The 13,692-nt window shown below is 39.7% G+C and overlaps 1 protein-coding gene across 1 annotated transcript; it reads right to left on the bottom strand.

Annotated features, from left to right (window-relative positions):
* Window positions 1-7,005: 7,005 nt before the first annotated feature.
* Window positions 7,006-13,391, bottom strand: LOC306904295 (plasminogen-like). Its single transcript, XM_079474107.1, has 16 exons — window positions 13,341-13,391; window positions 12,413-12,578; window positions 12,196-12,314; window positions 11,790-11,916; window positions 11,589-11,707; window positions 11,340-11,505; window positions 11,122-11,240; window positions 10,810-10,975; window positions 10,591-10,709; window positions 10,279-10,444; window positions 10,061-10,179; window positions 9,581-9,698; window positions 9,091-9,168; window positions 8,873-9,004; window positions 7,777-7,883; window positions 7,006-7,315 (listed from the first exon to the last, which is right to left on the bottom strand). The coding sequence occupies exons 1-16, from the start codon at window positions 13,357-13,359 to the stop codon at window positions 7,137-7,139; spliced, it is 2,019 nt and encodes a 672-aa protein (XP_079330233.1). The 5' UTR covers window positions 13,360-13,391; the 3' UTR covers window positions 7,006-7,136.
* Window positions 13,392-13,692: the final 301 nt, after the last annotated feature.

The raw sequence follows: 13,692 nt of genomic DNA, 5'->3' as shown, positions 1-13,692 counted from the left end.
GGCCCAGGAGGCACAACGTTTGATGTCTCAGAGCTTCCCCAGAAGGGTTAGTCACAAAGCTTTTGCATTTCACCTTGAAAATCTTTTAGAAATTGTTTTTATTTATTATTAAAATAGGGTTTATCATCTTGTGAATCCACTGACTGGGTGCCGCCATGAGGTGGCGATATTATCATGTTCATTATCATGTCAAGAAATATGAATAAAGAAGAGTTAAAAAGTAGTCTTAAAAAATTACAAACATGTATATATAATATATTTTATTTTATATAAATATACAAATATTTTTAAATGGCCATGTCATACAGTCGTTACTACTTTTCTGTCAATCTTTATTTATTAGTCAAGCAGATAGACTTTGTTATATTTTTATCTACTGAACCCATCATTACTGTTAGTGATCACGTGTTTTCCGCATTTAAATAGGTTTAATATTCCATTAAAATATAATTCATTAATGTCTCAAAAAAACTTGCTTAGGCCCCATGGCTTCGCTTGTTTTTATCAAAACTTGCTATGAGATTTATCTTTATTATTTAAAGGCTTTTTTTAAATCAAATTGTTTTAATCTATCAGTAAAAGTTGAGAAACGAATGCATATAAAACATATCATACCTCTAGATTTTGCGAGAATCACCCGGTTGTTGTTTTTTAAAGCATCGCTGTGAAGAACCTTTAGAAACACTGTTTTTAAGAGTGTAATATAAACTTATATTACAGGTTTTGCAATATAAAAGCTTACATTAGATATTTTTCTTAATATATTGTACTGCACATCTATATTTTACGTTCAACCCAGGGCTGGACTGAGACAAAAAAAGGGCCCTGGCATTTTTACTCAGACCGGCCCACCACAATGGGTCGGACACAACCAACCAGTACACCATCCTTGCGGTCCCTGAAGATATGCATATCTACTGTTCCATTCCCCCAAAAACCTACAAAGCTGAGAACTAAGTGCCATGGACCAGTGTACCAGTGCAAGTGGACCAGTGTACTCACTCTCTCTTGACTGACTCCCTGGTGATAGACCTATACCTAGTGGTGTGATTTGCGCAAATTGAGCGTTAGTAAGGGGAAGCCAAACAATCCAATAGTGGGATGCGACAGCGGGGTATTACAGAGCTCGCGCCACGCTGACATGTCATCTGCGCGATTCAATTTCCTATCACCAACCGATGGGCAGCGTGGCACCAACCAATCCGCTGCACTGACCACTTAAAACATATACAATGTTCATCTGGCGCCACTCATTTACATTTTACCCATAAACCTCTGCTATTATTAACATAAATAGTTGAGGTAAAATGGCTAGGCGCAAAATGTACTATAATAATAAAATAAATTACCTGAACATGTAAACTGTCCTATATAATTTCCAGGAGGTTGGCGTGCTCCTCAAGATATTGGAAGTCATTGAAGTTTCTGCTTTGTACAGGTCTTTCCGTAGCCTCAATAGTATAGAGTCTATACATATGTACAGTTCTTCAAAGTATCGATGCAAAACACTACCGTTTACTTGTACACTATTAAAGATAATAATGTGTAAATGTAAACAAATGTAAATGTTTTTAAGGAATGTGGGGTTTCTTTATTGTACATTTGAGTGTACGGTTTGCGCTGTTTAAATAACGTGTGCGCTGACGAGGAGTCGGCTGGCTGAGTGATTGAAACGCGCAGATGACATGTCAGCGCAGCGCGAGCTCTGTAATACCCGCTGTCTCGTCCAACTTTTGGATTATTTGGCTTCCCATAGTTCGCCGAGTTGAAAAATCTGAACTTTGGCGAAAATTCGCGCCGCGTTTACGAACCAGGAGCTTGCTCTAGTAGGGACGTGATTATGACATAGCGAGCGGAGGCAGGAATCCGAAACAACAATGAAGGACTGCACCTCTGAAGGATTTGATGGACCCAGACATGGCGCCGAACGAGTCTACGTTGTTCTTCAGTCTTCCATAGCACATAATTCGCAGCTATCCTCTCAACTAAATCCATGTCCGCCATTTCGCAATTAGACGGGCGCCTACTGACAGAAGCCCCTCCATGACGCGAATGAAGCGAGTAAAAGCAAAATGTTCAAGCGTCCAACTAGACGCTAATAGCGCGATTTACTGCGTTTGGTGTGAACACTCTATAAGACACTGACTGCATCTGACACGAGAAACTGGGGGGTGGAGTCTGTTAAGAGATGATTGGGCCAGCCCAGTGTCAGTATGGAAAATTAACCAATGGGCCGCTGTCCCTGCTTTATGGGCCGGTCGTTGGCCGATTAAAAAAATATTATATTATATCGGCCCCCAAGTGCGTCGGCCCACCGGGCACTTGCCCGGTATGCCAGATTACCAGTCCAGCACTGGTTCAACCATTTGACTTTTTGTGGACAGAGTCCAGGTCAGGATGAGCAGCTCCTTCAGCTTCAGGTGAAACAGCTGCAGAAGGTTTTGCAGGAACAGAATGCACTGCTTTCTCTCATCAGTCCAGGTAGATGCTCAGCTCTTACATTTTGCCAAATAACCACAGATTTAGCAGGAACATTTCATATACATTACAATACAAATAACAAGACCTTGCATATGCGACCTTGAGGAAAAAAGCAACTTGTACTAAGGCACAAGCCTGACTAGGTCACTCACCCCGCATGAAATTGAGGCTGTAATGTTAGTATTATAAACCCAGGCATATAGTATTTCTTTCTCAATTTCAATTTTCCCTTGTTTGTTTCAGGGCTGATTTTATCTCCTACATTCTTAACGCAGCTGCAAGCCCAGACAACTTCAGGCTTTCCGCACACCGTTCTTGACAACCTCACCGAGGATACAGCTGCTTTAAACTTTAAAACGTACGGCCCGCGGGCCGGATCAGGCTCACAAACGGGTTTAATCCGGCCCGCAAGATGATTTTGTAAAGTATAAAAATGAGCTGCAATTTTTCCATACAAGAAACTGCTGTTCCAATTGCGTCCACTGGATGGCGCAATAGCAATTGTGAGATGCAAGCAAACTGTTTATACCGGGGCAGAGCAAGTAAGGCAAGCAAGTGCAGCCAGCCCGCGATATTTATTACGGCTTCTACTTTCAACATTATGTGCTTTGGCACCATCATTGCTACAATATGTCTCTGTCAAAAAAGAGAAAAGTGGACGCAGAGTGCAGAGTGTTCCAAGACAAATGGTCATCCTCCTATTTATTCACGGAGGTGAATGGGACAGCTGTATGTTTGGTGTGTTCACAGCATGTTGCAGTGCTGAAAGAATATAACCTTCGTCGCCACTATGTGAGTCTTCATGCCGACAAATATGACAACTTTCAAGGACAGCGGAGAAGAGAGAAGGTGAATGAACTGTTGGCGGGTCTCAAGACTCCAGTAGGGTTTCAATCTTCAGCTGGCTGGCAGGAGCCGCCACTGGCATGTCACGTGACCTGTCAGTGGCTGGCTGGCACCTGCCAGTCTGATGCTGGCATGTCACGTGACCTGTCAGTGGCTGGCTGGCACCTGCCAGTCTGATGCTGGCATGTCACGTGACCTGTCAGTGGCTGGCTGGCACCTGCCAGTCTGCCTTTGGCGATTTCAAGAAACCATTGATTTTTGGCTGATTTTGTGTTTTGTTTTCCTCCATCTTTAGCTCATTTATTATGCATCTGTTGATATGCTTTTGTTCTTTTGCATGATTGGCGTTTTAGAGAATTTATCCGAATTAAACCAGTCAAATAGCCGTGATCAGACTGGCAGCTTACTGACGCTTTGCTCAACGCTCTATCCAGTCAGCCGCGGCTGAACTGCGAGTATAACGCGTTGTCTGAATCTCTCGCTGCAAGGAAATACACTGTATTCTTTTTATGAATGTAATCTCATGCATCTATTCTTCACTAGGATTGGTGTTTTGGGGACGGTTATTCCAATTAAACCAGTCAAATAGCCGTGATCAGACTGGCAGCTTACTGACGCTTTGCTCAACGCTCTATCCAGTCAGCCGCGACTGAACTGCGAGTATATATTCTGATTCTCAGAAAGACAGAGGGGTTTCACAGATTCCAAGCAGAAACAGCCTTTGCAACTGCACAAGTGTTTATGTGTGTGGAATAATAGTTTACAAGCAATGGCCTATATAGTTCCTTGTTTTTTATTTGTAAATAGATTTTGTTTCATCGTTTTATTTGTAAATAGTTTTTGTTTCTTTGTTTTTAGTTGTAAATAGTTTTTGTTTCTTGGGTTTTACTTGTAAATAGCCTTTGTAAATTTAAAAATACTAAAAATACTTAAAAAGTAAATTTAGTCTGTGCTCCGTGATTTTACAGTTTAAGTTGGCTTTCTTTTAATGAATAATTAGAAAAACTCTCTTTAATTGAATTATTAAAATGCATTGCTGTATTGTGTCCTGTTGTCACAGAAAATGCTCAAAAGCAAAGACAAAGAGTCATGTTATTGGAATTAAATCATGTTTTAATAGGCTACTCTGCATCTACATTACACAACGCTTAAAATCGTCACAACAAGCGGCAGTATCCATACAAATTAGATTAATTTCCCTAGAATGAGAGGCAGGCAACAGTAACGACACAGTAAGCTGTCAGTCTGATCACGGCTATTTGACTGGTTTAATTCGGATAAACGTCCCCAAAACACCAATCCTAGTGAAGAATAGATGCATGAGATTACATTCATAAAAAGAATACAGTGTATTTCCTTGCAGCGAGAGATTCAGACAACGCGTTATACTCGCAGTTCAGCCGCGGCTGACTGGATAGAGCGTTGAGCAAAGCGTCAGTAAGCTGCCAGTCTGATCACGGCTATTTGACTGGTTTAATTCGGATAAACGTCCCCAAAACACCAATCCTAGTGAAGAATAGATGCATGAGATTACATTCATAAAAAGAATACAGTGTATTTCCTTGCAGCGAGAGATTCAGACAACGCGTTATACTCGCAGTTCAGTCGCGGCTGACTGGATAGAGCGTTGAGCAAAGCGTCAGTAAGCTGCCAGTCTGATCGCGGCTATTTGACTGGTTTAATTCGGATAAATTCTCTAAAACGCCAATCATGCAAAAGAACAAAAGCATATCAACAGATGCATAATAAATGAGCTAAAGATGGAGGAAAACAAAACACAAAATCAGCCAAAAATCAATGGTTTCTTGAAATCGCCAAAGGCAGACTGGCAGCTGCCAGCCAGCCACTGACAGGTCACGTGACATGCCAGTGGCAGCTCCTGCCAGCCAGCTGAAGATCGAACCCCCACTCCAAGAAACAGCAGTCTGTGTTTACTCACAGCCGAGAACTCAGTGACGCTGCAGTGAAAGCTAGCTACCTCATTGCTAATGAAATCGCAGTGGCTTCAAAACCATTTAGTGAGGGTGAATTTGTAAAAACATGCATGATGAAGGCAGCAGATATTGTGTGCCCTGAAAAGCGCCAGGTTTTTGCAAATATTAGCCTGTCAAGAAACACAGTTGCAGACAGGATTTCCGATCTTTCAGTGGATTTGGACAGCCAGTTGAAGCAAAAAGTAAAGTCATTTATTGCGTTTTCAGTTGCAATTGATGAAAGCACGGACATTACAGATGTTGCACAACTGGCCATTTTCATCCGCGGAGTTGATGACACATTGACCGTCACCGAGGAGTTCGTGGAGTTGGTGCCGATGACCGATACAACGACACCAGCTGATATTTTCGCCGCACTCGTCGGCGCGCTGGACAGGGTCGGAGTGGACTGGTCCCGCGCTGTCAGCCTAGCTACAGATGGTGCGCCCTCAATGATCGGGAAAAAAGCAGGCGTTGTGACAAAGTTCAGAGAGAAAGTGTAATCTGCAAATAGAGGACGTGATTTTTGGACTTTTCACTGTATTTTGCACCAGGAGGCTTTGTGTTGCAACTCATTAAAGATGGATAACGTCATGAAGGTGGTCATCCAAACCGTTAATTTCATCCGATCCAGAAGCCTGAATCACCGACAGTTTGACAGCCTTCTCAGAGAGAAAGACCACATCTATGGCCTGCCATACCACACTGAGGTAAGATGGTTAAGCCGAGGTGCTGTGCTGAGGCGTTTCTTTGATTTACGAGAAGAAATTGAACAGTTCATGGAAGAAAAGGGCAAACCAGTGTTAGAATTTCATTCCGCAGAATGGATGCAGGACCTTGCATTTATGGTGGATGTTACAGAGCACCTGAATAACTTGAACAAACAGCTGCAAGGGCGCAACAAAGTTGTCACGCAGTATTATGACAGCATACGTTCTTTCAAGTTGAAGTTGTCATTGTGGGAGACGCAACTCGCCGGTGGTGATGCAGCTCACTTCCCCTGTCTGAAAAATGTGTGCGCGACCCAACATGTGGCAGACATGAAGCGGTTCAAAGATAAAATAACGGGACTGTTACGGGAGTTTGAGCAACGCTTTCAGATTTTTGGTGAACTGGAGAAAGACTTCAAAGTTTTTTGCTCGCCATTCACCGTGAATCCCTCTGATCTGCCCGTCAACATCCAACTTGAAATAATAGACTTACAGTGTGACTCGGATTTGAAGGGCAAATTTGCCGCATCTGGCTTGGACACATTTTATCAGAATATCTTGCCAGGTTACCCCAACTTGACAGCCCTCGCTGCAAAATTGTTGTGCATGTTTGGAACCACATATCTTTGTGAGCAAGTTTTCTCTGTAATGAGCATAAATAAAACAAAGCTGCGCTCAAGGCTCACGCACAAGCACTTGAATCACATCCTGAAGTTGGCTGCCACTCAGGATGTGACGCCTGATATTGATGCCCTGGTGAAAGCTAAAGTGCTGCATGAGACACCCTGATATAGTTCGTGATCTGTGATATACTTCTGTGAATCACTGAGGCATTGTGTGTTTGTGTGTTCTTTGTCCTCAGAATTTTCAAATAACTTGAGGTGTTTTATGATTAATAGTGATGTTGTGCTTTTGGACACACTGTCCTCAGGCTCCAGCTTTGTTTTATGTTGATCGTATTAAAACAAAGAAAACAATCTGAAGTTGTTGTTTTAAAGTTATATATACCATGATTGTACTGGTCCGGCCCACTTGGGAATAGATTTTCCTCCATGTGGCCCCTGAGCTAAAATGAGTTTGACACCCCTGGTCTATATCATCTATGGCTCGTTGTTTATAAACATTTTTAAGATTTAGACTTCATTGCATGTTTTCTGACCTGACAACTGTCTGTTCCTCCTTTTATGTCCCCAACACACATCTCGGTCTCCTCCACACGGCCGTCCATAAACGATGGACTGTTGCAGATTTTATTTTCAATCACTGGGATACCGGTTTCTTTCAAGTAATCCTCTCCACCAGTTCCTGAAGAACAGAAAAGCTTGAAACTAAGAAGTTATTACAGAAGTTATTCAATGAAAAAATGTATATGTTATTTACATTTTACAGTATATTGTTCTTCAGGTTAAATACAAACAGTTTTTAGTAGCAGAATGTTCAAGACTTTTCATTCAAAGATTTCACGGTAAACTTTCGTATTTGTGAGTGTTGCTTTTCATTTCTGTCTTTTTGTCACAAAACAAATTTTCTGAAGTCAAAATGACGTATAAAAAAAAAAAAAACGATCAACTTGTTTAAATGGAGCAGTGTGAATTGTCACAGTTTTGTATAGAAGTAAGTTGTACGGTTTTGGAACAACATAAAGGTAAGTAAATGGTGAAAGAATTTTACATTTTAGGTGCAGTATTTAAGTGAAGATGTCCTATAATATTAAGCTACATTCACTGCCAAGAGTCTGTTTTGGGATACTTGTTAATGTCACCTACCCAGTGTATTTCCCCAGCCGGTCACAAAGCATTCAGTGCCATCTGGTACAATGTAGTCCTTTTCTGGTAGACAGGCAAGTGATACCTGATCATTTATTACTGCAGGCCTAAAATGAGACACACTTTATTGTGAGTTTGCCTTCCTGATGTTATTAAACTATTCTTCTTTAAAGGAGTAGTTCACTTTCAAAATAAATTTTCATGATAATTTACTCGCCCCCATGTCATCCAAGATATTTATGTATTTGTTTCTTAAATCAAAAAGAAATGAAGGTTTTTGATGAAAATATTCCAGGATTTTTCTCCATAATGGACTTCAATGGACTACAAATGGATGAAGGTCAAAATTACAATTTCAATGCAGCTTCAAAGGGCTTTAAACGATACCAGATGATGAATAAGGGTCTTATCTAGTGAAACGATCAGTCATTTTTTAAAGGAAATAAAAATGTATATATGCTCGCTTTGCCGTAGGTGGAAGTACAAAGTCAGTGTTTACAAGTTGAACGTGCTGGTTGTCAACATAATTACATATTATGTGAAGTCATGAACGCGCATCGCAGAACAGAGCAAGGCAAGCATTTTTGTTTATAAAGCATATACATTTTTATTTTATTTAGAAATTGACCGATCATTTAGCTCGATAAGACCTTTATTCGTCGCCTGGTATCATTTAAAGCCCTTTGAAGCTGCACTGAAACTGTAATTTTGACCTTCAACCGTTTGGAGTCCATTGAAGTCCACTATATGGAGAATAATCCTGGAATGTTTTCATCAAAACCTTCATTTCTTTTTCGACTAAAGAAAAAAAAACATAAATATCTTGGATGACATGGGTTGAGTAAATTATCATGAAAATGTATTTTGAAAGTGAACTACTCCTCTAAATATGGCTTAGACTCTTTAGCATTTAGTACAACACAGAACACAATTGGACCAAATAATTACATGTAGTTAAGTGAGTACATTATCATGAGGCTTGGAGAAATTATTTTACTATCAAATAAATTTGAAAGTATACATTAAAATCACCTTTATCTAACATTGAAATTAATGTTTGTTAAAGACAACAATTGTCAACAGTGAATTCTCTGACCTGTCTAACTTGAGAAGAGCAATGTCAGTTCCAGATGGTCCCATAACAATCTTAGAAACATCTCGTTCCTGTTTAGACGGTTCAATTGCATGTTTTGTGTGGATTCCAAGGAAGATCTTTGAGATGTGTGGCCTGTATAATAGTAGGTAAAAATGTAACCATTGCTTTCTTATCCCCTCAAATGGTAAAATGATTATAAGATGAAAACGGCCACTCACCCATCAAGGCAATGGGCTGCGGTTAGGACCCACTGTGCATTGATCAGAGTTCCACCACAGAAATTAATTTTATCGATCCTATAACAGAAAATGTATTTACTGTTAAAACCTAGTTTGTTCTGAAAAAAACAAGTCCTTTTTATAGCAGTTTTTCAAAGATAAAATACTAAAACAACGTTGCTAATGCAAAGTTGCTAAATTTGTCCAAAGTTTTTATAACATTTTCTTTTAGATTCCACAACTGTGTGCAGAAGTCAATGCCAAATGCCCCTAATTGCATTATTTTCACATATTTTGTGTTTTAGGTCTTTAAATGTTTGTTCAGCATTTCTATTTCTAGTATTTATTGTAAAGTTTTCAAAACAGATTGATTGAACTCAAAAATTACATTACACGATTACCTACCTAATATCAATGCCTGGTACAAAACCAGAGATCTTCAGTTGTTAACAGTATTAAACACAAAGGCAAATGAGGGAGGTTTGTGTACCTGATTCGAAGACTGATCTGCCAAGGCCAGGAGTGGGGTTTGGAAATACATCCCCCAACAACTCGCTGCCCAACGCAAAGTTTAGGTTCTATTGCTGGTTTTCCGCATTTCAGACTCCCTGATTTAACAGGAAAATTCCAGTCATACAATATATTTCACATAGTTACAAATGATCTAAATGGCTGAATGTACATTACACATTGTATTTTACCAGCTACACCTGAAATAAATTACTTAATAATTTACTTTATTACTGCTATGGAAGTGATTTCAACTTAGTATTTAAAATCTTGACTAGTGATGAGTTGTAGAAAGTTGAAATTGCTAAACTTATTTTGATGCGTTAATGTAAATGCATTTTTGTCATGACTTAATGATCACATTATTTGTTTATAGTACAAGGAAGGAAAACAAGAATCTACAAGGCATGCAATTAATTTGAGTTGTTCTGTGGCTCCTAAAATACAGATAAATACAGACCAGGTTGATCTCTACAATTGGGCACATTGCAGTATTCCCAGCGGGTCTCAGGGTCTGTGGTGTAACACCAGAGTGCTTTCTCATCATCAGGGTTCCTGCAGTAGTTCTCCTCAAGACCTCTGTAATGAAATGATTCTTAAAGTTACTAAAGTTACAATGGGAAAGAGAATAAATAGCCAGTACCTAAATACCTCTCAACACATCTTATTGATGCTTACTGGCAGGGGTAGTTCTCTGGAGTTCTGTTATGCTTGTGAGGAGTTTGAGATGTCCAGCTCTGGCAAGATTTCCCTGATTTGGTCACAGCAATAGTGCCCCTGTAATGTCTTCCTGTTCCAGTAGTGGTACAGGTGAGCTCTGGTACAATTTTGGGGGGTTCAGTCACTACATGGAAATGGAGACCCATAATAGATGATTTTAATATTTGACACAGTGATTTAAGTTTTGTAACGTCATGATCAGAAAAAAACAAGTCAAGAGAAAATATTTTTGGAATATTTGATTTTGAACCAGAATGCTACAATACAGACCAGGTTGATCTCTACAATTGGGCACATTGCAGTATTCCCAGCGGGTCTCAGGGTCTGTGGTGTAACACCAGAGTGCTTTCTCATCATCAGGGTTCCTGCAGTAGTTCTCTACAAGACCTCTGTCATGAAATGATTCTTAAAGTTACTAAAGTCACAAATGGAAAGAGAATAAATAGCCAGTACCCTCAATAACCCTCAACACATCTTATTGATGCTTACTCGGAGGGGTAGTTCTCTGGAGTTCTGTTATGCTTGTGAGGAGTTTGAGATGTCCAGCTCTGGCAAGATTTCCCTGATTTGGTCACAGCAATAGTGCCCCTGTAATGTTTTCCTGTTCCAGTAGTAGTACAGGTGAGCTCTGGTACAATTTTGGGGGGTTCAGTCACTACAAGGAAATGGAGACCCATAATGGATGATTTTAATATTTGACACAGTGATTTAAGTATTGTAACGTCATGATCAGAAAAAAACAAGTTAAGAGAAAATATTTTTGGAATATTTGATTTTGAACCAGAATGCTACAATACAGACCAGGTTGATCTCTACAATTGGGCACATTGCAGTATTCCCAGCGGGTCTCAGGGTCTGTAGTGTAACACCAGAGTGCTTTCTCATCATCAGGGTTCCTGCAGTAGTTCTCTACAAGACCTCTGTAATGAAATGATTCTTAAAGTTACTAAAGTCACAAAGGGAAAGAGAATAAATAGCCAGTACCTCAATAACCCTCAACATATCTTATTGATGCTTACTCGGAGGGGTAGTTCTCTGGAATTCTGCTATGATTGTGAGGAGTTTGAGATGTCCAGCTCTGGCAAGATTTCCCTGAATTGGTCACAGCAATAGTGCCCCTGTAATGTCTTCCTGTTCCAGTAGTAGTACAGGTGATCTCTGGTAAAATTTTGGGGGGTTCAGTCACTACAAGGAAATGGAGACCCATAATGGATGATTTTAATATTTGACACAGTGATTTCTGACAGGCTGACAGAAGTGAATCTTACTGCATCGAGGAATAGAGCAGAACTCCCAGCGTTTAGATGGATCTGTGGTATAACACCAGGGTCTGGGCTGTCCATCAGGATTCCTGCAATAGTTCTCCTCCAAGTTCATCTCAGGTAAACTACAAAAACACACATTTTATGTACTTGTACCAAGGGCACAATATTTCATTAACGCTCTATTAGTTTGTTGTAGTTTCTCACATTGAAAGCACATAATCGTGTTGGTGTGGTTTCTGAGAGTCCCAGCGTTGGCAGGTGTGCCCACTCTCAGTGATGGAGATCTGGCCTCTGTAGTTTTCTCCGGTGCAGTGCATGCAATCTTCTGCAGCTACTCAATAGCAAATTTAACAGAATGACATCACAGGAAACAATCTCAGAAAACACATGTTCAGACAGTGTCATTTTAATGTCTACAATGAATGATAAAATTGCAGATTTCAACAAAACTTGGTTCTTGTTGGAATGAGTTTACTTATATTTCTTCAAATGACCATTTTAATCTCCAAGAGAAAGAATAAGTATTGTAACGTCATGATCAGAAAAAAACAAGTCAGGAGAAAATAGTTTAGAAATATTTGATTTTGAACCAGAATACTACAATACAGACCAGGTTGATATCTACAATTGGGCACATTGCAGTATTCCCAGCGGGTCTCAGGGTCTGTGGTGTAACACCAGGTTGCTTTCTCATCATCAGGGTTCCTGCAGTAGTTCTCTACAAGACCTCTGTAAATAAATTATTCTTAAAGTTACTAAACTCACAAAGGGAAAGAGAATAAATAACCAGTACTTCAATAACTCTCAACAATCTTATTGATGCTTACTTGCAGGGGAAGTTCTCTGGAGTTCTGTTATGCTTGTGAGGAGTTTGAGATGTCCAGCTCTGGCAAGATTTCCCTGATTTGGTCACAGCAATAGTGCCCCTGTAATGTCTTCCTGTTCCAGAAGTAGTACAGGTGAGCTCTGGTACAATTTTAGGGGGTTCAGTCGCTACAAGGAAATGGAGACCCATAATGGATGATTTTAATATTTGACACAGTGATTACAAAAGCAGATTTAAGTGCGTGTGACAGAAACAGCCTCCATCAAACAAGGGTCAGTCATTTTGTTATGGTCGTGATTGTTTTATCATGACTTCAGTTTCTTATTACATTTTAAAACAAATACGTTTTTAGAGATCTTAGTTTCTTTGTAACTGTACATTAGCATGATATCAGTTTCAGTCCATTGAATAAAAAAGTTTTTTTGTTTATTCAAGATCATTATAAAAAATGTTCAAGAATAGTGCATGGCCGCAAAGAGATTATTTTTGCTCTATGGTTGAGTTTTGCTTACTAAACATATATTTATATATTTAAATTGATTAAAGAAACATCACATTTAACAACCCTCTAAAACTCAACAACAAATCCCTCGAGCTGTGGTCGATCTTAAAGTGAAAAATCAATCAATAGCAGTCAATAATAAGGTGTTATTTGAAATGGACAACATATTCAATGAATGGGTGCCACATCTTGAAGACTTGTTTTCCTGATCCTCTTGAGTACATAATCTTTCGGAGATTGGACATCTGGGTGGACATAATTAAAACCAGGCAAATGGAAATAACACAAATTTCCAGACCAGCCTTAAAAAACATAATCGTAACTTTAAGTTCAGTGCAGTACCGCCGGAAAACTACACTAATTTAAAGAATAACAGAGATGAACTTCATTGTCTTACCTGAGAAGAGGAAAAGACAGAATAAAATACCTGTTTTTTTTACTTCCATGTTGGAGCTTTGACAAGCAAACTGAGCACAGAGCTTCTGAATGTGAGTTACAACAAACATCACAGTCCAGTCTGTCACCTATCAATCATTAACAAGGACATGGACCAGGTCATATTATGTTTGTCTATCAATATCTAAGGATTAAAGTGAGTTTGACAAGGGCCAAATTGTGATGGCAAGACAAGGAGTTGTGGTCAAAAGTGGTCCAAGAAAGGAACGGTGGTGAACCGGTGACACTGGAGACCACTGAACCAAGGCCACCTTCTGAAAACCAATGTTCACTGATACACATGGGGAGTAAATGCTGGCTCTTGTGGTCAAATTCAACAGACG

Source organism: Barbatula barbatula, assembly GCF_947034865.1.
Source record: "Barbatula barbatula genome assembly, chromosome: 15".
Lineage (NCBI taxonomy): Eukaryota > Metazoa > Chordata > Actinopteri > Cypriniformes > Nemacheilidae > Barbatula > Barbatula barbatula.
The sequence above is the reverse complement of the archived record's forward strand: the minus strand, read 5'-3'. Positions and strand labels throughout refer to the sequence as shown.